The sequence below is a fragment of the Dunckerocampus dactyliophorus genome, chromosome 9, assembly GCF_027744805.1.
Source record: "Dunckerocampus dactyliophorus isolate RoL2022-P2 chromosome 9, RoL_Ddac_1.1, whole genome shotgun sequence".
Lineage (NCBI taxonomy): Eukaryota > Metazoa > Chordata > Actinopteri > Syngnathiformes > Syngnathidae > Dunckerocampus > Dunckerocampus dactyliophorus.
The window spans coordinates 2,790,397-2,816,689 of record NC_072827.1 but is presented as its reverse complement, the minus strand read 5'-3'; the positions used below and the strand labels follow the sequence as shown (position 1 = coordinate 2,816,689).

The window sequence follows — 26,293 nt, the reverse complement described above, 5'->3', positions numbered from 1 at the left end:
TGTTTTACTGCATGCTTTAAACAAAAATCTTTGTTTTTGGACTACTGCTCAAGGCAGATGGCCGCCCAATGTTTCTTTTTCATGAGGTGCTTATGTGTTTAAGGCTGGTCTAGTGGTTAGCATGTTGGCCACACAGTAACAGTCTGGAGATTGGGAAGACCTGAGTTCGATTCTCCCTTGGGCATTTCTGTGTGGAGTTTGCAAGTTCTCCTCGTGCGTGGTTGGGTTTTCTCCGGGTACTCCGGTTTCCTCCCACATTCCAAAAACATGCAAGTTTGGTTAACTGGAGACTCTAAATTGTCCATGAATTGTTGTTTGTCTATATGTGCCCTGCGATTGGCTGGCGACCAGTCCAAGGTGTACCCCGCCTGTCGGCTGGGATAGGCTCCAGCATACCCCCGCGACCCTAAAGAGAAGTGTTATAGAAAATGGATGGATGGATGGCTGTACAACCAAATATTGGCCCACTCATGATGTTCTCTTCCTGAGGTAGAAGTTGCACCAACATGATTGACAAACTTTGAATTGACTTTATTTTCCAAGTACTTCTTGTTTTAACTATTTGACTAAACCGCGTGTTTGATAAAGGAACTCTCAGCTCACAACCATGCGAGGGCAGAGCACAAAGGCCTCCTTGAGTCAGTCTTCACAGCAAGAGACCCAACCCTCTTTGCTGCCTTCTGCGTGACGAGATGGAAATATTACGTAATTCCGGTTTGAGCATTTGAACGCACCTGGTAGGTACGTTCAGGTTATACAAAGTAAAATGCGCCATATTGCATAATAGATTTACTCATGTGTATCGGCAGTCGTGGGGGCCATTTGTAACCATTTAATGTATTTTATTTCCATTCATATGCGGTTTTATTAAAATATCCGCCGAATTTCGAGGTGAATCCTAAATGTGCAGATTAAATTGGGTGAGCTGGGTGTTCTTCGTTCCGCATTGGACCCGAACCCCGAAGGTTTGTGATCGGTCCGACCCAGCCATTGGTGTCTCTGTCGTGCAAATGTGAGAGTATACTGTACATGTGCTAAATATCTCCAAGGTTAAATCTGCCTAATGGGCCAGTTTAATTGAGCGCTATAAGACGTTCTGCGCACGCGCTGGACTAAAAAAAGGGTTGCATTGATGATGTGGGCTGAAAGAGGGCTCACTCTGCTTAAATATCCCAAAGTTTTCATAGGGGACCTCTGGTTTATAGTTTAACCTAAGTTGGTTAGTACAGTTATATCGGTAATGTTTGTCGTAGCAAATTAGACAAGTTTATGTGTTTGTAGGGATCGTTTGTTGCCCTGTCGTCGACTTTGATGTTTTATTGACGTGATTTGGGCGTCTTAAGATAGATGGTGTTTGTTGATGTAACCATCTCACAAGATGTCTGGTTTACATTTAAACCATCTTACAAATGTCAAGTAGAATGAAATCGCAACAAATTGGCTATTACGTTTGAAGAACCAGTCACGTTTTCCGTGTGCGTACAAAATGGCTGTCGTGCATGGAGAGAAGGTCACTCTTGGTAGGATCGATAAGATACAATAGTTCGCTCGTGCTAGTTCAAACGAAAGCAATTATCCTTGTGTACTCATGTGGTTAATTAATGTGGGTAAGGGTGTGTCGTAAAGTGAACACAATATTAGATACGCAAAGATTTTACGTTTGAAACATCACCGCGACACAGAGTGACTGATCTAACCGATGAACAATCTTTGCGTGTAAAGTGGCTAGTTGGGCGTTAGGCGCATGCGCTCCCCGGGATTAATGTCAAGGCACAAAAGTGGCGCTACACCGTCTCAAGCTCTACTCCGGTAAGCTAAAATCACACGCAAATCTTGTTTTTATTCTCTCCCTAGCCGACCGTGGCAAAGTTTGGGCAACTTTTGTGACGTTTTGGGAGGACACCTCCCGCTACAGAAGTGCCATTAGTGGCGAAGAGACGTTTAGGCAACAGCAAACAGTTGAATTTAAAAAGATGTGTCCCCTTCCTGTGTGCGCTGTGGCCACTCCAGTATTGTTCATTTAGCTCCCTAATGGCGGACGCCAGGCAGTGCTGTTGTTTACCGCTGGGGGGTAGGTGTCGGCGGCGGTGTCGGTGGTGTTATAGATTTATATTGTGCTTTGTGAATATAGTGGACTCATGACGAGGCTTTTGTCTGTGTGGCTGTTGGGGCTTACGATGCTTGTGTTGGAGGCTGCTTGTTTACCGCCGCATGACACAATTGAGCACAGTTCATGTGATATGTAACGCCAGGGCGCCCCTAGCGACGGCTTGCCGCCACTGTCGCTGATTGCGCCAGGATGGACTGAGCGTGGAGACTAACTTTTCAATTAAAGGTCCGGCCTTACAGGTAACACTAAAATCACCTTTTAACCCTCCAATATTCAGTCATCTTTACGTTATTTGTGCGTAGGGGAGATTAGCATGTACTAGATATGAGGATTATAAAGTAAAAACATCGTGTTGTCACGCGCGTGTAGAGGGGGGCATATGGCTTTTTGCATTTGATTTTATTTTTATCCATTCGATGAGTTTTACTTGTGATCATCTGACTTGCATTGGCGCAGTTAGCGTCCACGTCTCCTCCCTCCTTCAATCTGCCGCTAAATCCACTCGCCGTTGTGCGCCAGGAAATGAAGGGAACGGAACAGATTACGTCGGACCACGTTTCTTGTGGACCCCCAACTTGGCAGCCCCCACCCCCAATCCCCTCTCCATTTAGCTGGGAGTGGAGGGGGGATGCCCAGCTCTAGCTGGTTGCTTGTAAAGTTTTGGACCGGCCCGTCGCAGCCAAGTTTGTTGGGGGGGGTTGTCGGTTCGACAGCAGGACGCTTTAACGACGGTGTTGGTGATCAAGGGCACGATCAGGCAGTTTGGAACACGTGCTGATTTATAAGATAGAGGTCACAATAATCAGAGCATTGTGCGCTGAGGAGCGGTGGCCTTGCCTTGTCAACGTTTGACGCACATATTTGTGTCCCTTTTGTGTGTGTGTGTTGTTTTTGCGCCACATGCGGCGATGTGAGCCATGTCTCCACCTTGTGGGCAGATGTGCAAATGACGTCACTGAGGCGTCGTGCGCAAACGTGCTGGCTTTGCGCCTAATGCGAGGTGACGATGAGACCGATGTTGTTGATCTTGTCTGCGTCTTGCTGATTGCACCATTATACCGCCCCCCCCCCCCCCCCCCCCCCCCCCATCCCTTAGCCGTCCACCTGGTGTTGACGTTGGCAGGTTGTATGCATAATCTTCATTTGTCTCATTCACCTTTTTTAATGCATGTTGTCTTACAGCTCTGCATTGCAGTGTGCACAGGCATTCACCTTATTTCCCCACATAGTGGCCAGGAGTTTTATTTACTCAACTGCAGAGAGTACACAGTGGTCATTAGGGGTAAGACATTTTACTAAGGTGGGGAGTTTTTGTAAAATGAATGCGGTGTCTCCTGCAGGTTACAGTTGATGACAACACCGACACAAACACGTGCACGATGCACAACGCGGCAGAGTCGCAGACCTGCCATGCGATCGCTCCTCGACAGTTATTAGGGTTGTGAAGGATAAACCGATGCGACCGGATATCCGTTTTGACGAGCGAGCCATGCAGCTGCATCAGTAGCAGCCTCTCGGATCAGCCTTGGATTAATGGATTGTTGAGACATGCAGCGGATGTTGCAAGACGAGCAACTGGTTGACAGCGTGTCTCTTAACGCAAGAGCCTGCCTGGGCTGCTGGCGAAACGATTGTCGCACATGGTCCTTAGCTTAGCATGACTGAAGACAAGTGTATTGAAATAGCATTAGCAGCGCGCTCGCTAGACACCTTAAAGATTTTTAACACGTCCATCAGTAGGAGCCTGGACTTAGTTTATCAAAGAGGGGCATCACAGATATGCACATTCGCACTCAGTAGGGTCATCAAATCTTACCTTTATGCATTCCCACATAGTATCAGCGTTTGGGACCAAAGATGAGGTGAAAGGGAAAAAGGGGGGTCCGTATCAGTCCAGTGTGGGAGAAAGTTAGATGGTGCGTTCAAGGACCTTTAAATTGGGAAAACTCGGCGCTCGCATGTAAAATGCTTGTACATGCAAAAACTGCGGGATTTCGAACTGTATTTCTTTTTTTTTTACATAATGGCCAGTATTTCCAAAATTGATATCCATTTATAGTACATCAAATCTGTAGTTATTTACAAATTACTTTATTTTTAATTTTTTTAAATTGTTGTTCTTTTACACATTTGAAAATACTGTAAAAATGCCATTTTTATAGACTTGGCTTCTTTATTTTATCATGTAAGATTTTAAGGGTCACTGGCATGATTTTTTTTCAACTTAGCTTAAATATGTTGCATATTGTTTGTAATTATGCTGTACATTATTTGTTTTTTTGAAAGCAAACATTAAATTAGTAAAAATTGCATTTTTGTAAGTCTCGGGGGGGGGGGGGGGATTCTGAATTTTCTGCCCAGAAAAGGGGCGTTTCCGGAAGTGACGTGGGTGAAGCTTAAGCCTAGTAAATAACTGTTCAAGAGGCAGCTTGTCGTCTTCGTTCGGTATATTTTTCATCAAAATAATAGTCAAGCCACAACATTTTGTTGCCGTTGGCTGTTCAGTGTCCGAGTGATACTGTAAATTTGTTTTCTTTAAAAAAAAAAAAAAAAACTATTTTAGGATATAGGATTAATGAAGCAAGTCTATGGACCGCCGCCTCGCGTTCATTTCACTGAAAACTGCTATGAGGAAACACCCTTTCCAAGAAGCATTTGGCTTGAACGTACAGTATAAACACATTTCGGATGGTGGGAGCTATGCTGCACAGGACAAAAGGAGGGGAATGGCATCAAAGTTGCCACAGAACACAGCAAGTCATGTCTTATTTACATATTGTGTTTTAAACACTTGGCCACCATAGCGACAAGCATTCAAAGCATTATACAGACCCTTTCCAAAAAATTTGAATGTCATGGAAAAGTTGTTTAATTTCCATAATTCCATTCAAAAAGTTAAACTTTCATAGATTATAGATTCAGGGCCCACAATTTAAACGATTTCAAGTGTTTATTTGTTTATTTTTACGTAATTTGGGCTTCCAGCTCATAAAACCCACGAAAACAGGAATTCAAAAAATGAGAATACTGTGAAGAAATCACCATTTACTTCTCAGTTTTTGCAGAAAAAAAAGAAAGAAATTAAGATCACATCAAATCAATCAAAATATGGTACTTTCTAAACGATATGTCAATCTTCAGTACTTGGTTGGGAATCCCTTTGCCTTAATCACTGCCTCGATGCCACGTGGCATTGAAGCAATCAGCCTGTGGCATTGCCTGGGAGTTATGGAAGCCCAGATTTCCTTGATGCTTGCTGTCAGCTCTTCTTTGTTGTTGGGTCTGGTGCCCCTCAGGTTCCTCTTGAGAATACCCCATAGATTCTCAATGGGGTTTAGGTCCGGTGAGTTGGCTGGCCAGTCAAGCACTGTGATGGCATGGGCATCAAACCAGGTTTTGGTGCTTCTGGCGGTATGGGCAGGGGCCAGGTCCTGCTGGAAGATGAAATCTGCATCTCCATACAGATCCTCAGCAGAAGGAATCATGAAGTCCTCTAAAACATTCTGGTAGACTGTTGCGGTGACCTTGGATTTAAGAAAGCAGACTTTACCAACACCTGCACCGGACATTGCACCCCAAATCATGACGGACTGTGGATATTTCACACTGGACCTCAGGCAGCTTGGGTTCTGTTCCTCACCCGTCTTCCTCCAAACCCGTGGACCTTGATTCCCAAATGAAAGGCACACTTTACTTTCATGGGAAAAGAGGACCTTGGACCACTGGCCAACAGTCCAGTCCTTCTTCTCCTTGGCCCAGTGGAGACGCTTCCTACGTTGGCTCAGGTTCAGAAGTGGCTTGACCCGAGGAACCCGACAGTTGTAGCCCATCTCCCGGATGTGTCTGAATGTGGTGGTTTTTGAAGCTGTGACTCCCGCCTCATTCTACTCTTTCTGGATCTCTGCCAGATTCTTGAATCTTCCCTGTTTGATAATCCGCTGAAGCCCACGGTCATCTCCTTTGCTGGTGCATCTTCTCCTGCCACATTTTGCCCTTCCTCTAGACTTTCCATTGATATGCTTGGACACAGCACTCTGTGAACAACCAGCCTCCTTTGCTATGAACTTTTGTGGCTTACCCATCCTATGGAGGGTATCAATGATGGTCTTCTGGCCAGTTGTCATGTCTGTAGTCTTCCCCATATTGAACCCAACTGAAGCAATTTAATGACACCTGGGGAAGCCTGTGCAGTTGATTTGAGTTTAGTAGATGATTAGTGTGCGACACTCAGTTTAAAACATTCATGCCCTGCAAAATTTGGGCTTTCTTCACAGTATTCTAATTTTTTTAATTCCTGTTTTCGTGGGTTTTATGAGCTGGAAGCCCAAATTATGTAAAAATAAACAAATACTTGAAATCGTTTAAATTGCGGGCCCTGAATCTATAATCTATGGAAGTTTAACTTTTTGAATGGAATTATGGAAATTAAACAACTTTTCCATGACATTCTAATTTTTTGGAAAGGGTCTGTATGTGCAAAGACATGCGCCCTCTGAGCTCGCTGGAAGGTGATGGCTTTCGTTACGTGATGAACACTTTAGAGCCCCGTTATTCCATACCGTCCCACCAACACTTCACGGACGTTGCTTTGCCCCGATTGTACAATGAAGTAAAAAACGATGTGCTGGATGATCTGCATTTTGCGGAGCGAGTTGCATTAACATGTGATGCCTGGACTTCCAGGGACACAGAGTCATACATAACAGTAACAGTGCATCACATCAATGACATGTGGAAGATGCGTTCTCATGTGTTACAAACACGTCCAATGTATGACAGTCACACAGGAGAGAATATTGCAGCTTTGCTGAGTGAAGTTGTGGCTGATTGGGGCGTAAGTGCAAAAAATCCTGTAGTAGTTACTGACAATGCTCCCAGCATTGAAACCTAAAACATAGTCTGCAACTTGTAAAATACACTTGCTGCTGCAGTTATGTTTCTGACATTTCAGATCATAAAACATTTCATACAAATTTTCTTTTGAATGTGTACTAGATTAGTCATTAGTTGTTTCCAGAATCATATATTTTAAAAAATCGCAATAATTGTCTTGCACTTAAGTATCGCGATATATCGAAATCGAATCGTGACCTATGAATCGCGATACGAATCGAATGATAATAGTCAATGCACACCCCTAGTATATATGTGTGTGTGTGTGTGTGTGTGTGTGTGTGTATATATATTTATGCATGTATATATGTATGTGTATGTATATATGGATATGTGTGTGTGTGTGTGTGTGTGTGTATATATATATATATATATATATATATATATATATATATATATATATATATATATATATATATATATACACACACACATGTATGTATATACACTGCTCAAAAAAATTTTAGGACATTTTAGCAAAATGGACCAGTGTGCTGCATCATTTTTTCACTTTCATTTTTGGGGTGTCTTTGATTTCCCCCCTCTATAGGGTGATCATTTTGATTTCTATCAAATTATGCAGCATCATTTTGTTACTAATACATCACCCACTTATCAGGAAAGATATTCAACATCATTTTTCCCCCAGTTTAGATCTGATGTGTTTTGAAGTGTTCCTCTAATTTTTTTTTGCAGTATATATATATACACGTATATGTATATATATACACGTGTGTGTGTGTATACGTATGTGTGTGTGTATATACACACACACACACATATATGTATATACATATACATATACACAGATACATGTATACGTATATACATATACAGTACATATAGAGGTGAAAAGGAGCGTTTGATTTGCACACTCCCACCTACAGCACAGTATGGGTAGTCACACCTCATTGGAGCGTTTCTTTTCTTATTTGAGTTGTTTTTTAATGTTAACGTCATAATTCTTCATATCGGCCCAATAATTATCGGTCTGATACCCATACTTTTTTTTAACAGTGGTACGTGTATGCTGTACATTTGTATTATCAGAAATTTATATACAATCTATAAAAAAAATTTTCTGAGACCATTTTTTTTTTTAAAACAGAGTAGCGATTTACAAATTAGCAAATTTGACTGTATACAGCCTTAATGTGGTGGTCCAAACAGTCCAGCTTACTGCTCTGACTTCCTGTCACGTGATCCCCCTTGTGACCTGTGGCCCATCGCTTCTGCACACTCAGGGAATTGAAGAGGACTGAAAACCTGTATTACAAACAAGAAGGAATAGCTTGATTAATCGCCCTCTGCTTTAGTATTGCTTATAAAGGGGAGCGCCTCTCAGGGGCGCTCTTATCTTGTTTGATTATTTTATGTTATACAACCTCTGAATGATAATCGATTAATCGTGCCTATCCCTCATTCCGGTGCAGGTTTTTGACCCCGATGCAGGCGCCGCTCCTCCATGTTACGATGGTGTGTGTTGCGCCGCGGTTGTCAGCGGTGATGTGAAGCTCGCCGCCACCCTTGTTAGCGCGAGACATAAAAAGGGCATTTAGACACAAACGGCTCCATTGTGGTGTCAATAGTTCAGTGTTAGTAGAGCCACACGGGCTGACGTGCACGTATCAACGGACGCTGTAACCAGATGTAGAGCTTTGAGAACGTGTCCCTGTGGTGATGGTGGGCTTTGCTGTCACCATGGCAACCAAGGTGTAGCTTCATGGGTGACTGAGGCAACAAGGAAATTTGAAAAAGGGGAAAAAAGAAGGTTCAGAGTGACGAGCAGCAAAGGGAGGGATGAGAGCGACAGCAGGTGAGAGGAGGAGCATGCTACCTAGCATGTCGGGTCAGGATGAGGAGAGGAAGAGCCACGATGAGGAGGAGGATTAGCAACGTTAGCGTGCGGTGGAGATATCACAGGTCTTAAATACAAGCAGCCATTAGTTGTTAACACATAGCCTATTGTCATCGCTGGCTTTTATTTTGAAAGTGTGATGGGAAGTGCACACGATTGAGTGCAGAGAAAATGAGTCTGGTTCCTGTCTGGAACACGAGTTTGATTTTGCTTTCAGCATTCTTGCTCATACCAACAAGGAAGGTTTCATGTGGATGAAGGTGTCGAGCTTCGGCTGGTGTCGGTGTTCGCCAGGAGGGGGATGGCCTTTTGTGGGCACGGCCTGTCTCAGGGGTCACCTGCTCTACCTGTCCAGCTGTCAGACTCCATAAAACCAAAGGCGGCTGCCAGGGTCGCCTAATTGCCTTTTTGTTTGCGTTGCCAGGTGGTTGCCTTAGTGATGGATGGGGAGCTGGAACCAAACCCTGCTGTTGCAGAGGGGGTGGGGGAGCCAGAGGAGCACATGGATGCTACCCCTTCCCCTTGCCAGCAGGCCACGCCCCCCATTGCTGCAGCTGCAGAGTCAGTTTCCATGGCAACAGATGACGACGCTCCAAGGAAGGGCTGTACCGACGATGACGATGATGTGGTTCTGGTAGACGAGGAGGCACCCAAGCCACCAGCATCAACGTCTTCCCAAGACACGCTAGTGTCCAAGGATCCAGAACCCCCCGCTGCCACCGCAGACATGTCTGCAGCGGCGACACCTACGTCCATCGGCGTGTCCGAGTCTTCGAACCCGGCTACGACTGAACCCATCGTCATTGATGACGAGGAGGAGTCTGAGGAGAAGCAAGCCTCTTCTCCCTTAACGGCGCCCACTGGTGGCTCCTCACCCGGCACCTTCAGCACTACAGACCCGAATTCAGATATCCAAATCGCCAATGTCACAACGCTGGGTCAAAAAGAAGACGCCAAAGCAGAACCAAGTGCAGATGCCCAGGCGGACCTGATGATAACCTCTGTGACATCACTGCAGGGAGGATCAGTGGTAAAGACATGACTCAGTTTATTGTAAATACAATACAGGGATATATTTATCTGAATTACACTGAAAGTAATGTGAACGCATTGTCTTCAGGCATGTGAAGGCCGAGCAGAGGAAAACGGTCTTCAGATTTGCAGCGCATTCAGCTTGAATACCGACAACGTGTGCGGAAAACCAAGCGCTTCCTTCAACCCCGGGCGAGGTTCGACGGTGCAGAACGGTGACGCAGGGACGCACAACAGAACAGGTGGAGTCATCCACACCAGATGTCAGCTCTTCTTCATATCTTGTTGTATTTTGTGTTCAACGATTGCTGTTCCATCTCAAAATTGTATTTACAACTGACTCATACAGAGGACTCTCTCCTTCCCTGCAGACTCGTGGATTTCCCAGTCGGCGTCGGTCCCTCGCAACCAAAAGCAGACAGGTGTGGACTCTCCTTCGCCTGCCACCTCCCTGCCCAAACCTCCAGGACAGTCTTCCTCCTCCTCACCAGGTTCCCAGCCGCAACCCAGGACGGTGAAGGTGATTCTCCACTCACTCGTACTTGGTGACAGTAATTTGTGGTTTTAAGTTTGTATTCATTGGAGGACGGTGCTAAAATGAAGCTGTGGTGGGTTTACATAAGGACCGTGGTAGGGATGCTCCGATCGATCAGTCACCAATCAATATCTGCCGATTTCCATAGAACACACGTGATCGACGTATGCCTTTCAAAGCCGATCACAAAAACCAACCCGCGTGCGGCGGCAAATCATACATGTCTGCTGTGTCACGTAGGGTTGCCAGCAAAATGCCGCGTTTCGCATTGAGCTTGACACAGGCTATGCCAATCCATGCCAGTGTGTTGGATCACTCCCTTACGGGATAGTTCTGATTTTTTGACATGAAATTGTATGACATCCCTATCAGCAGTGTAGTGTATCAACAGCGACTTACCCCCCACATTGTTCTGCGAGAAGAGTTCTGGTCAAATTTTGGTGAGGAGGAACGTAGTTGGGGATTGCTGCGACGGGAGACTCTCGCCTCGCAGTAGCCTCTATCCGCACAGGTGAACACTGTGGAACACACACAAAGTAATCCGCTTAGGTTCTGGTCTTTGGACTCCAAATGTGACTTTTTACCACAGTGACATTTCGTTTTTTAAAACAAACAAGCAATTCGGTTAGTTCGGAGCTCGTTTTTGTCCCACAGGGAAGTGGATATCACGTTCATGGGATACGTACTAACTATATGTACTTACTATCTTGTTGTCATTCTACTAATTATCTCTTGTCCTCAAAACACTATTTGTCTTCGGTTGAACATAATGAACATAAACACACAGTGTGTTCAGCCTTATGATGGTGATCCTATCACAGAGGTCCTATCCTAGCCTGGGTCCTATCCTCCTATCCTAACTCGCCAGGTGATTTTGAGTAGTTCTCAAAGGTGTCGGGGAATAGTTGCTTCAACTCTTAGTAGTTTTTTATTATAACTGTTGACTGGAGACTTTATGGCTTTTATATAATGACCAATGAGCACAAAATAGCATAAAGACAATGGCCACATTGTTTGAGTGGCGAGCTGCTTGGTAAATTTAAATGTTGCCAGTCATAAATAAAACACAAATAGTTGACAGCTGTAATAGTGATGGAAGTTGGAGACCCCTGCAACCTGGACACTCAGTTTATTCTGTTTTAAGTTGAGCTGGACAGATTTCTATTTAATAAAGATATTTGTTTGTATTATTTTATTCTGTTCATTTTGTTACCTTGAGCTAAAAATAATTATTGAACACTTTATGTATTCGTGTTACTACAAAACATGCATCAAATTAGATTCAGGTTTGTGTCAAATAGTACTTGTAATTGTTTCACACAAAAAAAAGCCAATCCACCAGAAGTTATTTTTTCATAAAAACTAATTTGACAGGGAGGCTTAGAATTGTTCATTAATGGCACCCCTGACCAATAACCGTCATCACAAATAAATAGAAAAATGTACAGTTAATCCATGGGATCGGTATCGGCATTGGCCGATCTCACTCATGGATGATCGGAATCGGCAGCATAAAACCCTGAACCCTGGAGCATCCATATTGTCTGTGGTAATGGCCACACAATAAAATGCTTGTTTATTTCTTTCAGGTGACCTGTGCAAACTGTAAAAAGCCTCTTAAGAAAGGTCAGACGGCGTACCAGCGCAAAGGCTCCACACACCTCTTCTGCTCCACCACTTGTCTCTCCGCCTTCTCACACAAGCCCGCCCCTAAAAAAAGTTGCACCATGTGCAAAAAGTGAGCTTCTGCTGACTCATATTTTCAAGTCTGTGTTTTGGAGTTGTTTATTTTTCATTGCTAATGTTCTGGTCGCTGTCACTGTGCCTTCCAGGGACATCACAAACATGAAAGGTACCATCGTGGCCCAAGTAGACTCCAGCGAGTCCTTCCAGGAGTTCTGTAGCACCGGCTGCCTCGGTGCATACGAGAACAAGCAGAACCCGCCCAAGTCCAGCCTCAAAACCAAATGTACCGTCTGCGGCAAGCTCACAGAGGTCAGTGCTGGTGGCCTAGGGGATGCGCGGTGGAATGACAAGCAGGCCTTGGACACTCTAAATCAGGATTCTCCTACTAGTAGCTTGCCAGCAGATTTTGAGCAGCTCATCAAAGGGTCAAATATTCTAACTGTTAAATTCAGACTTGACGTCTGCATTGAATGACAATACAAGATGCAAATGAACAAAATTTCCCATGCTGGCACAGAACCGAGGAAGTTTAATACGACCAAATTCATCGCGCATTTGAAGCACACGGGAAACTACCACGGGACGACAAGATGTCATTAGCTGTAAAAGAAAGGATGACCAGCCCCTGTCAGTGGTGAGTACAGTCGAGTTTAAACTAGGGGTGTCACGATTAGGCATCGCCCGGTGTGCAATTTTTATGGTATGATAACCTTGAGCAAAAAATATAACGGTTTCACGGTATTGTAATTACAGCTCTACGTAAATATGGGTGTCACAAGATCCCGCAAGATTAAAAAAAAAGACAACCTTTTTCAGTCTCACAATCACTAGAATTAGGACGATAATAAATAATCACACAATAAAGCAAAATGAACAGGTTAATTTTGCCGGCCTCAATATATCTCCACATGCATGCGTGTCTGTTTTCCTCCAAAAAGGCAGGAAGAGGGTTCGCACTTTTGTCATGCGGTCTCTTTGTCTCGATGGGTGGAGGCGGGGCCGCGAGCAGAGACACGGTGCAGAAGAGTGTAAGGTAGAAGAAATTAAGGGAGGAAATTGCAGTATATTTACCTCCACAAAGCGCAGCCCCGAGGTTATGTTTTTGCTGCCGTTTATCTTTTTGTGTTGTGTTGTGTCAATAACTTGAAAAGTTCAGAATGGATTTGGATGAAATTTTCAGGAATTGTGGGAAATGGCATATGGAAGAAGTGATTAATTTTTGGGGGTGATCTGGATCACCGTCTGGATTCTTTAACATTGCGAGAGAGGACCATTTTTGGCATTTGTGCGTATACCTCCACCAAAAACAATGGTCAGAGCACTTTGGGGAAAAAAATGGAGCACAATTTTCCAACGGGTTCTACAAAATGACAAAGACTGAAAATGATATTTTTAGTCAATAAACTACTGAACTAATATGGATATTATTATGAATCCTATTGCTAATGGTATGTTTTCATGGTCAAGGAATCTAAATATGTAGATAAAATAAATGTAGGACTAATATTTATGCTGTAAATCGCAATATGGGGGAAATTATGGCGCTTGGCGGAGGTCTGCGCTCTGAGTGCTTTTCTACTTTTTCATTGTGCTTTTCTTAAAAATAATGATAAAATCTTATAGATTCAATCGCGTGTGTCGTCTCGTCTCGTGGCACCCCGAGCTCTAAAATTTTATTTTGAAATACCTTTATTGAAAGAGGAAAAAATGTCAAGTCAAAACAGTCGTATAATGTAATATGTTGAAAGCAGAACATATGTATTTCAATTAACAAAAAATAACTGAACTCTTTCTAAATAAATCAAATGCGTTTCTCAGTGCAGTCTAATATGGCTAATCCTGCAACAAGTCAAATTACAAAATATTTTCTTTGAAAAAATTTAAAAAAAAAAAAAAAAAGCAAAATGCAAATATAAAGGCAATGAAGTGGCTCAATAAGTCACAACATAATTAAAAAAAACAAAAGAAAACTCATAATGTTACGTTATTTCATAGTGGCTGGTCGCACTATTCCACAGACTTCTGTTTCCAGGTCATGTGGTTGTTGCTTGTTGTTCAGTGGAGAATAAATGCTTTCTATCACTGATCCTCCACTCCTGTCTCTTCCTGAATCACATCTCGACGGGGGTAATATGTCCATCGACAACAGTGCGGCCGCACCAGCACCGCGCAATAGTAACGAGGCAGCTAACTGCTTTTGGCAACACAGTGAAGCCCAGTTCCGACAGTGAGGAATAACACAGGCCGTATTTCCACGTAGTGGCTGCGCTGGATCTCCGCTTTCTCTCATATCGGGAAACGGTATGACACACAATTTTAGTGGTTTTGAAAGTGTGACTTTTTCATACCGTGGTATACTTTGAAACCGGCCCATGCCTAGGACTACTTTTCTGACTATTCTTCTGACTTTTCTGACTATTTAGTGAGGCTCGAGGTGCTCAATTAAGCATTTAAACCCGACTTTACTCACCACCAACAGGGGCTGGTCATCTTTTCTGTTCTGGCTAATGACTTCTTGTCGTCCCGCGGGAGTTTCTCGTGTGATGCTGCTTCAAATTTGCGATGACTTTGGCAGTATTAAACTTCCCCGGTTCTGTGCCACCACGGGAAACTTCTGCATGACAAGTTTTGCACTCAGCTGCAAGGTCCTTTTCAGACTTTAACAAGACAGCCGACATCGCTCCCACTCCATGTTTAACACGTTAGTTAGCACACGCTGTTGTTGTGATCACGTGGGCTCTACCCAGCCGCTGCTGGATGGACGTGTTGGAATCAACTGCTTGTATCGGAGATATTAGATGCAGGACGAGCCACACAGTGGCCTGTTGGTTAGCATGTTGGCCACACAGTCAGAAGATCTGGAAGATCTGGGTTTGAATCTCCGTTGGACATCTGTGTGGAGTTTGCATGTTGTCCCCGCGTGTGGATTTTCTCCAGGGCCTCCTCCCACATTCCAAAAAACATGCATGTCAGGCTAATTGGCGACTCTAAATTGTCCATAGGTATGAATGTGAGTGTGAATGGTTGTCTATATGTGCCTTGCCATTGGCTGGCGACCAGTCCAGGGTGTACACCACCTCCTGCCCAAAGTCAACTGGGATAGCCTCCAGCCTACCCTCACGACGCCATTGAGGATTAAGGGGCATTGAAAATGGATGGATAGATTTTTTGCTGATATTGGCTCGATATACGAATTCAATATTGGATCAAAGAGTACTACAGATGCAGTATTTGCTTTGAGGATGTTGATAGAGAAGTACAGAGAAGGCCAGACGGAGCTGCATTGTGTTTTTGTAGATGTGGAGAAAGCTTATGACAGGGTGCCCAGACAGGAACTGTGCTATTGTATGAGGAAGTCTGGAGTGGCAGAGAAGTATGTTAGAGCGGTGCAGGACATGTATGAGGAATGGAAGACAGTGGTGAGGTGTGCTGTAGGTGTGACAGAGGAGTTCAAGGTGGAGGTGGGACTGCATCAGGGATCAGCTCTGAGCCCCTTCTTGTTGGCTATGGTGATGGACAGACTGACAAACGAGGTTAGACAGGAATCTCCATGGACTATGATGTTTGCAGATGACATTGTGATCTGCAGTGAGAGCAGGGAACAGGTGGAGGAGAAGCTAGAGAGGTGGAGGCTTGCCCTGGAAAGGAGAGGAATGAAGGTTAGCCGCAGTAAGACATGTGTGTGAATGAGAGGACCCAAGTGGAAGAGTGAGCTTACAGGGAGAAGAGATAAAGGTGGAGGATTTGAAGTACTTAGGGTCAACAGTCCAAAGCAATGGAGAGTGTGGAAAAGAGGTGAAGAAGCATGTACAGGCAGGATGGTATGGGTGGAGAAAAGTGTCAGGTGTGATGTGTGATAGAAGAGTTTCAGCTAAAATGAAAGGAAAGGTGTACACAACTGTGGTGAGACCAGCGATGTTGTTTGGTCTAGAGACAGTGTCCATGAGGAAAAGACAGGAGAAAGAGCTGGAGTTAGCAGAGATGAAGATGCTGAGGTTCTCTCTGGGAGTGACCAGAAAGGATAGGATCAGGAATGAGTACATCAGAGGGACAGCACATGTTAGAGGTTTTGGAGATAAAGTCAGAGAGGCCAGACTGAGATGGTTTGGACATATCCAGAGGAGAGAGAGGGAATATATAGGTAGAAGGATGCTGAGTTTGGAACTGCAGGGCAGGAGGCCTAGAGGAAGACCAAAGAGGAGGTTTATGGATGTAGTGAAAGAGGACATGAAGGTAGTTGGTGTGAGAGAAGAGGATGCAGAAGACAGGGTTAGATGGAGGCAATTGATTCGCTGTGGCGACCCCTGAAGGGAAAAGCCGAAAAGAAAAGAAGAAGACACCCCCAGTGTAAATGCTTAATAGAGCATCTCGAACCTCTCTATATTATGCCAAGCTGCCGCTACATATCGGGTATATATTACTGTATATATATACCTGCTATATATTATACCCCGGATGCTCAAAGAAGTAAACAGGTCTATTGTTCACATATCTGCTGTTGCTGATTATTGTCCTCTGCCTTTTCTGACATTCCATACTGCAAAATAAGTCATAAAAGTATGTACTATTCGTTCTGACATCGGAATGATATCGGTATTAGCTGATATTCAAGGCTGCAATATCGGTATGTGATTGGAAGTGAAACAGCTGTATCAGGACACCCCTAAAGAAAATCATTTATTGCTGGTCCTTTTAATGCTAAATGTGATTTGTGGATACAAACATTTTGTTCATATTTTGGCAAAACAAGCTTATTCAGTTTGTTTGGGTTGAAATAATCAAAATAATTTTCACAAAATGGCATAGCTCCAGGCCATTTTCATTTCTCACAAGAGAAAAAGTTGTATTGGAGACACCTGCAGAAGCTTGATCAGACGCTCACAGACCACTGCTAAATCCTTGGGTTTTTTTGCTAGCTTCATTGAGGCTAGCCCTTGCTCTTTGCCGCCACTGTCACCTCGCAACCACAAACCCCCCAATCCCTCCTCCTCATCTCCGGTGACTTCAATCATGCTTCCCTGTCCTCTGCTCTTCCCACCTTCACCCAGTATGTCAAATGCCACACTAGAGACAATAAAACTTTGGACCTCCTGTATGCAAACATCAAAGATGCATACACCTCATCCCCCCTCCCCCCGCTGGGTCGTTCTGATCACAACCTCGTCCATCTCGTCACAGACTACACTGCAGTAGTGAATAGACAACCCCCTGTGAAGAGGCCTGTGAAGCAGTGGTCTGAGGAGAGCAGTGCTAGGCTCAGAGACTGCTTCCAGACAACAGACTGGGAAGCGCTCTGTAGTCCCCATGGCAGTGACGTTGACAGCATGACGCACTGCATCACAGACTTTAAATTAACTTCTGTGTGGAGAACACTGTGCCCTCCAAGTTGGTGCGGTGTTTTCCCAACAACAAACCCTGGGTGACCTCTGAGATTAAGGCCATGCTGAATAAGAAGAAGAGGGTCTTCAACTCGGGGGACAAGGAGGAGCTGCGCAGAGTCCAGAGGGAACTCCGGCATAAGATCAGGAAGGGGAAGGACTGCTACAGGAGGAAACTGGAGAAGCGGCTGGAGCAGAATAATGCCAGGGAAGTCTGGAGAGGCCTGCAGACCATGACAGGCCATGGCAAAGGAGTGGGGAGAGACCAAGCCAGTGGGGACAAGATATGGGCAGATGAACTCAATCTGTTTTTCAACAGATTTGAGCCCCCCCCCCCCCGATACCAAAGACACCGCGTCCCAAGGAGCCTAACCACTTCAGGCCTGTTGCCTTGACCTCTCACCTGATGAAGACCATGGAGAGGATTATCCTGCAGCACCTGCGACCCATGGTGGGCACTCAGCTGGACCCCCTGCAGTTTGCTTACCGGCCTGGGATCGGAGTGGACGATGCACCTACACCTGGAGGACAGCAGGAGCGCTGTGACGGTCATGTTTTTTGACTTCTCCAGTGCCTTTAACACCATCCAGCCGTCACTACTCAGAGTGAAGATGGAGAGTGTGGGAGTTGACCAACACCTGACTGCATGGGTTATAGACTACCTCACCAACAGACTACAGTATATGAGGCTCCGTCACTGTGTGTCTGACATGGTACTCTGCAGCACAGGTGCCCCTCAGGGTACGGTGCTCTCCCCTTTCCTCTTCACCCTCTACACCTCGGACTTCACACACAACTCCACACAGTGTCACATCCAGAAGTTCTCCGATGACACAGCCATTGTTGGTTGTGTTTCAGAGGGGAATGATCTGGAATACAGGACGGTCATCAGGGACTTTGTCAGCTGGAGTGAGCTTAACCACTACAACTCAACACCAGCAAGACAAAGCACACCGGTGAACATCCAGGGAGCGGACATAGAGTTGGTAGACAGCTACAAATTCCTGGGTGTTCACCTTAACAACAAACTGGACTGGTCCGTCAACATCCACGCCCTCTACAAGAAGGGCCAGAGTCGCCTCCACCTGCTGAGGAGACTGAGGTCCTTTGGTGTGTGCAGAACTCTCTTACGGACCTTTTATGACTCTGTGGTGGCCTCAGCCATCTTCTATGCTGTCGGCTGCTGGAGAGGGGACAGCACGGACAGAGACAGAAGCAGGATCAATAGACTGTTTAGGAGAGCCAGCTCTGTCCTGGACGGTCCTCTGGACTCCGTGGAGGAAGTGGGGGAGAGAAGGATGTTGGCTAAGATGACATCCATCATGGACAACACCTCTCACCCTCTACATGACACTGTGGGTTCCCTTAGCAGCTCCTTCAGCAGCAGACTGTTACACCCACGGTGTAAGAAGGAGAGGTTCCGCAGGTCCTTCATACCGACCGCTGTCAGGCTCTACAACACCTGCACCACCTGAACCATGACGTAGTCACTATGTATTCTTTACTTGCGTATCTTGCTTGCTGCTGTAACAAGTGAATTTCCCTGCTGTGGGATAAATAAAGTACAATACAATACAAACATGACAGCTCCATAATTATCTTAATAATTATGCACCCTCTATTTTAATTTGCATATAAAACAAGGGAAATGCATATTGCATATTACTTAGGGAAAACACACACACACCCGGAACATCAGTGGCGTTTGGTTACTATCAGGTAAGCCAGTGTAATCTCATGAAATGCAATACAAGAGCTGTATGGAGGGGAAAAACAAAACGTCTCTCATAAATGTAATACTGCTCAATCCTAATTGTGCTTTCATTAGCTTGCATCAAATTGGAATACGTGAGAGTCTACAAGATGCCTGGTGGGATACATGGTGGGCATCCACCACAGTGCATTAGATTGTCCCGAGTTTTTGTAAAGAATCGCAGTTGATGTCAAATGAATGACAAATCTCTGTGCGCAGATCCGCCATGAAGTCAGCTTCAAGACGGTGACCCACAAGATCTGCAGCGACATATGCTTCAACGTGTACCGCCGCGCCAACGGCTTGATCATGAACTGCTGCGAGCAGTGCGGTGACTACCTGCCCAGCCGAGTCTCAGCCAACCACTTCCTGCTGGTCGATGGCCAACAGAAACGCTTCTGCTGCCAGAACTGCATCAGGGACTACAAGCAGGTAGTGTAGGCCCCGACTCGGGCCGCTCGCTTGCCCTGATAGCAGGGTTGTTTTTAGGTCCATTCTTGCGCAACCGCACGCACCCTCTTCACAGCCAATTCTCTGGTAGAACTTGAAAGGCAGACGGAAGAGCAACGATGTCTCAGCATGATCTCAAAGCAGCCAGTCAGCTTTGCTCTGTCATTGCAGTGTTGGGAGTACAGTATTTCCACGCCATCTGGGGATTGCCATGGCGTACTGTCATGGAACATTCATGATATTTTCTGTCTGGGACAATAGCTCGGCATCCTCACACAATTTCCCCATCTTTGGTTTTATGATTTTGCTCTACGCTTAAGGAATGTCACCGGCGACAAGCGGCCTCTCCGCTGGATAGTTTGCTGGTCGCCACAAGTTAAAGGCTGAATTGTAGTTGTTGCCTGGCAACACCAGCTCATTAGACCGTCCACTAGTAAGCGGAGGAAACCATCTTGATGTTTGTCATCACAACTAAAATGCATGGTATAGGGACACGTACAGAAGGTGAAATGTGGAGTTCTCTTCTACCTCTTTGGGAAGTGCATGTCTTGATTTGTTGTTTTTTTTTTTCCATTTGTGAGGTCAGGTCCAATTTCTTTTGTAGTTAAGATCTTTAGTCCAAAAACATTCCTGCTGGGATGAAGAATTAAGATCCAGGGACAAGCAAGGGCTCCAGTTCAACCTCTGATTGAAACTGCTCGTTTTCGGCATCTGTGTCGCAGGCTCACAGTAAGCTAGCGAGCTGCTTGACTTGTAAAACGCTGATCAAGACGGGCGAAGTGGTGCTCGGCCTCGGAGCGGACGGCGCCATGGGCTCCTACTGCTCCGCCAACTGCATGAACAAGGCCAAGTTGTCGGCGGTGAACTACCACAGTGAGTAACCTAAAGCACCAGCTTACGCTTCATAAAAGCTGAAGGCTCTCACAAAAATAAAATGCACTTCAAGGCATTCTAGGAAATGTTACTATGGACCTACAACTGACCAAGTGACCAAAACATAAGGTACACCTGCATAGCGACGCAAACCAAAACTCTGTATGCACGTAAACTGTAGTAACCAGACGGAAAAGTTAAGTAGATATTGAACTGTGGATGCAATAGTGATACTGGGGTTGTCACGATACCAGGATCTCAGTATTCTATACCAATACTGTGAATTTCCACAATTCTCAATACTTGCTCGATACCACAATAAGAAATAAAATAATCATCAAAAATTTGTATTTTTAAATTCACTACCTAATTGAAAAGTCTTTCAAACAGTCAAGTATTTAATATCACTGTGCTTCCAACATCTTTTTGTACAGAATTTGAATTGCAGTACCAGCTGCCGTAAATGCTGATAATTATACACTGAAAAAAGAACAGCTGACACCTACTGTATAGTGTCCCAGTATATAAACACAAATAATGCTGTGCTTATAAATAACAATACTCAGTTATTTTACATTCCAAAAACAACAGCAGTTCTTTTTCTGTGGAATTGTATATATTTAATGGCTCAACGCCAGAGCTGTTCTTTATTTTTCCTTTTCCGTTTTTGTGTTGGCAGTTGGCACCGTGGTTGCAGTGTGGGCTGCAAGTTGCAGATCCTCTGCTTTACAGTGTTAAGGAAAAATAAAGTTTTAGATCAAATAACATGAGCTCGGAGACTGTCAGACAGTAAGGGTGTCATGAGACACTCAGTTCACAAGACGAGACGATACACGAGATCGGTTCTACGATGACGAGACGAGATTTTAACATTACTTTAAAAAAAAAAGTAGAATGAAAATATATACAAAAAACAAGATTTCGTCTTGCGCATGTGATCCAAGATGGCGGCGTAAACAAACTACACCCATTTTTAATGCCAACCCAGCAGGCGAACGCAAACCAAGGCCAAATTTTAGCAGAAATTGTGGATGTACACCGAAAAACGCGCTAACCAGGGCGGGCGTCAACCAAGTAACAAACTGTGACTTAATTTTGCTGAATGAATATAACACTCTTCCATGTAGAATTAACTATTACCTATTGTAATGCTAGTCCAACATCGACACAATTGCGCATCGATGATCAATTTCTGCACTTTAGAGGGTGCTCGCCTTTGAACGAGCCGCCAGCATTATATCCCGCCCTCTGCCTGGGCCGACCATGTGAGCTACGTCCCACTCGTGCACACCCCATGCAACAAAAGGATCATGTTATGTTACAAAAGCATTTGATTTCACTCAACGGTTCAACAGGACTATGACAACCACAATAGGATCCATTTTTAAATCCTTTTGTTAGAGCCTAGACTGTAGAAACCTTTTGTTCTCAAAGAACTCTTTTGTGACGTGCGCGCACGACGCATTTGCACAATACACCCTGAGAATTTGTCGTGAATACTGGCAATTTACTACTTAACATTTTTACTTATATTATTGAAATGTTTAAATTACTATTCTGTTCAACTTGTCACAACATTCCATTAAAAAAAAAAAAAGGCATTTTCTTTTCTTTTTTTTTAAGTATCGGTTCGAGCACAATCCAATGAGCTCCAATACAATCTCCTGTTTACAGATGCGGAGCCCACGTGTCACTTCTGTAAGAGGAATTCTTTGCCTCAGTACCAAGCGACTCTGCCCGAGGGAAACGTGCTCAATTTCTGCAGCTCACAGTGCGTCACCAAGTTCCAGGTGGATTCTCGATTCTCATCATTTTGCCACATCTCCTCCCCCTTTATGCCGGGAGAAAGAATCTTTTTAATACGGTGTGGGATGTCGTTACAGAATACGACTCTTCAGACGGCCACTAACGGACAGACGCCGCTCTCCACGACCAACAGCGCTGTCCAGCTCAAGTGCAACTACTGTCGTGGAACCTTCAGCATGAAGCCCCAAACTCTGGAGTGGGAGGTGTGACGGGAACCCGCGTGGGCTGCTGGTTTAACAAGGTGCACCACACCTCACATTGGGTGTCTCTCCTCCCTCCTCCTGTCCAGGACAAAGTGTACCACTTCTGCAGCAAGGTGTGCTGTGACGACTACAAGAAACTGCATTGCATCGTGACCCTCTGCGAGTACTGCCAGGAGGAGAAGACTCTGCACGACACGGTTAAGTTCTCAGGCGAGAAGAAGCCTTTCTGCAGCGAAGGTATCGATGCGTGTGCAATATGTGGGTTAGGATTTGAAATGAGAATAAGGTTTTTCATTTAAGGATGCTTTCGTGCTCCAGGTTGCAAGCTGCTGTACAAGCAGGACTTCATCAAGCGTTTGGGCCTGAAGTGTGTCAGCTGTAACAACTGCAACCAGCTGTGCAAGAGAGCCGTGACCCGGCAGCTCGGCGGCATGACCCGCGATTTCTGCAGCGACGAGTGCAGCAAGAAGTTTGACGACTGGTACCACAAGGTTTGTCCGCTGATGTTGCTGCTGCTGTTGCTGTTGTTGTTTAGTTTTTTTGCTTGAATGATCCTAAAATGTCCTTATGTGGCCACCAGGCGGCACGATGTGACTGCTGCAAGGTGCAGGGGCAGCTGACAGAGTCCGTGATGTGGAGGTCAGAGTTGAAGCACTTCTGTGACCAGCAGTGTCTTCTGAGGTTCTACTGCCAGCAGAACGAGCCCATCATGGCCACACAGAAAGGCCCGGAGAACAGCATCACGGGTAGGAAGGAACATTCACAGGCGTGATAGATTGTCATTCTCGGTTGTTTCAGATGAGTGGAATTAGTTTGTGATGTGTGTAGTCGCGCCGTCTTGAAGCAACTTGGGCATAAAAGATTTTTGTCTTTCAGGAACTGAATTACAAGGTTCCAAACTTGGGGTAAGGAATATTTTTAGGTTCCAGTTTAATTTGGTTAAAACAGTCATATGTCCCCTGTTAAACCCTAAAGTGTCTCTTGTTGCAGTTGGTGGGCCAGGGCACGTACACGGGCAGTGGCCTGATGAGGGACGTTAAAAACAAGGCGGTGCTCTGCAAGCCGCTCACCCTGACCAAGGCCACCTACTGCAAGCCACACATGCAGAGCAAACCAATACAGACAGGTACAAACAAAGTGTTCACAAAAGTGAGCATAATTCTCTTTGTAAATGCTGAATTTCTAATGGTTCTTCTTAGACTGTGTCCCTAACGAATCAAGGTATGTTTTTATTTCATAAGTCTGAGTCTTTCCACAGATGTTGATGATGGTGTAAAGAGAGAGTATGTCCCTGTTCCCATACCTGTGCCCGTCTTCATCCCCATGCCCATGAACATGTACTCCCAGGTCACGCCCACACCGCTCTCCATGCCTTTACCGGTAAGAACCCACTCTGTGAGTAAACGTTTACGCTACCCAGGCAGAGGAATTAAGTGTTTGGTTACTAAGCACAACTTGTCCCGCCCCGGCCAGCTTCCTGTGCCCTTCTTCCTGCCCACCACCCTGCAGGGGGCAGACCAGATCGTGCAGGCAATCAAGGAGCTCAAAGGCAATGTGCCCTCTGACCTCGCAGAGATGGACCTGCTGGCCGAGGTGGAGAAGCAGAAACCAGGTACCTTAGTAGTCCATAATGCCTCTTCCGGTTGGGTGTGGGTGTCCTAAGAACAAATATGGAAGACCTTTTCTGCATGTGTTTCAGACGTGAAGCCAGTGGAGGTGAAAAGTGAACACGAAGATGAGGAAGCCAGTAAGACAGTGGAGGACGACGAGGAGGGCAAATATGAACCTGATATGGACCTGGAGGTGGACTTCCCTCAAGGTAAATCAGTGCTTCAGTGTGAATAAACAAGATTTAAAATTTAGTTTTCCTCAGATAAGGGATGGGCGCAGTATGTCCTAAAATCCATATTACGCTGTACCGTGCGGCCTTTTCAGATAACGCTATATATCACCATATTTTCTTTGGCAAATAAATAATAGAACCCTTTCAGAACAGCTTACATCGGCCCTAACGAAAGCCAAACTATTAAAATATATGTATATGTTTTTTTAAAATGTTTAAAATTAAATGTATAGTCGTCCCTCCTTTATCGCAGTCAATTGGCGCCGGACCTGACCGTGATGAGTGAATTTCTGCAAAGTAGCATTCCTTCTTGATAAATACAGTATTTTTGTAGTTGGAGCATAGAACACCTGTTTACGACCTTCCAAATACATTTTTAAACATTATTAGAGCCCTCTAGACATGAAATAACACCCCCTATAGTCACCTTTACACTCCTATTAACCAATAAAGTAAACATAATAAGGGAAAATATGACAGACATGCACACACCCCTTCCTATGGTTTGTTTCATTTGATACTCTTACTACAGGCTTGCATAGCAATAATATTTACGTACAGTACCTGTCTTCTGATGCCTTTAAATTTGTGTTTTAGTTCATTTCGCCATTTTTATCCTTCAATGCTTAATTAAGGTAATATGCGTAATTTGACTAACAGGCCGTAGTCAACTGCAAAACAGCGAGGAACTGCGATATGTTTCATGAATGTATTCAGAAACACTATGGTAGAGTCAAGCAGTGCAAACCATTCCAAAAGGTTCCCCTGTTCGCTTTCAGCCATGTTTATAGTACTTTATCACCAAATACTTCAAGTCCATCGTAGACCAAATTTATATTGTTCCTACTGCACATCGTCTCTGTCACCCAGTACTACCTGAGATAAGTTTTGTGTTGAGGCGTCGCTTAATTGGAGCTGAAGACGGGATTTTGCTCAGTTGGATGTAGGGATGTAACGGTTACCGGTATTGATGATTACCGCGGTAAAACTCCCTGCGGTTAGTATTACCGCAGAACCAAACCATGTTTTATAACAATCTTGGATGAACTCACAGACCAGTGCCTTTGGTCATTTCCAGGAGAAACAGCCGTCAGCTACCTTGTATATCTCCTTCCCGAAGCACCAGCTCTAATGTAAACACAAACTCTTGCTCTAAAAAATGGCACCCTCATCCCACAATGTGTTGTACGATCACGTACCCTAAGCATTCAGACGTTTTTAATAAAACTTAGACTTCAGTGTGTGTATCAGTACTTTTTTTTTTTTTTTTTGCGCACCTTCAACAATATCGTGATAATAATCTTGATCATTTTGGTCACAATAATCGTGATATGAAATCATTACATTACATCATTAAAGAGAGCAAATGGCCTTCTCGTCTTGTAGCTTATGAGCTACTGCTGACTCATTGATGCTGAGTCATCCTTGGTCTAATTGACATCCCTTGCCTCAGCTTTAGACCCGCTTCCTGTCCCAGAGGCAATGGACGAGGACGTGAGCTCGGCGCTACCGCCAGTTCTGGCAGAGGAAAGGGAGCACACAGACGAGTCCATACCCCGACCTCAGCCAAGGACACGAGTACGCACACCAGAATTGTTTAATTGATCATCGCCCGAGCATGCCTCGGTTCGCAGATCCAAGCTCACACGCCTACACTACCGCAAACACCATCTTTGTGTTGCAGGGCAGCAAGAGGCTAGCAGTGGAGGAGGGATTTGATCAAGCCTCGCCCTCACCTCCCACGGGGCGTTCGCTGCCTCTTAAAGCTCGCTACGGCATCAACGCCTGGAAACGCTGGGCGTTATCTGCGTATGACCAGACAGACGACGGCAACAAAGACAGCAGTTCAGAAGCAGGTCAGCGTAACCTCGCA

The 26,293-nt window shown here is 44.9% G+C and overlaps 1 protein-coding gene across 3 annotated transcripts in view; it reads left to right on the top strand.

The window, feature by feature from the left end:
• The first annotated feature begins 101 nt into the window (after window positions 1-101).
• Window positions 102-26,293, top strand: part of zmym2 (zinc finger, MYM-type 2) — a 33,794-nt gene continuing 7,602 nt past the window's right edge. The window contains exons 1-20 of one of the 3 annotated variants that reach the window (XM_054788028.1): window positions 102-1,809; window positions 9,286-9,891; window positions 9,982-10,135; window positions 10,265-10,413; window positions 12,018-12,166; window positions 12,261-12,423; window positions 19,465-19,677; window positions 20,418-20,568; window positions 22,243-22,358; window positions 22,452-22,577; window positions 22,664-22,814; window positions 22,896-23,068; window positions 23,158-23,323; window positions 23,454-23,482; window positions 23,568-23,703; window positions 23,836-23,957; window positions 24,051-24,189; window positions 24,277-24,396; window positions 25,874-25,998; window positions 26,105-26,276. In XM_054788028.1, the coding sequence (XP_054644003.1) occupies window positions 9,301-9,891; window positions 9,982-10,135; window positions 10,265-10,413; window positions 12,018-12,166; window positions 12,261-12,423; window positions 19,465-19,677; window positions 20,418-20,568; window positions 22,243-22,358; window positions 22,452-22,577; window positions 22,664-22,814; window positions 22,896-23,068; window positions 23,158-23,323; window positions 23,454-23,482; window positions 23,568-23,703; window positions 23,836-23,957; window positions 24,051-24,189; window positions 24,277-24,396; window positions 25,874-25,998; window positions 26,105-26,276 (3,145 nt within the window). In that variant the 5' untranslated portion in view covers window positions 102-1,809; window positions 9,286-9,300. The other 2 variants (XM_054788026.1, XM_054788027.1) reach the window with 2 other exon arrangements.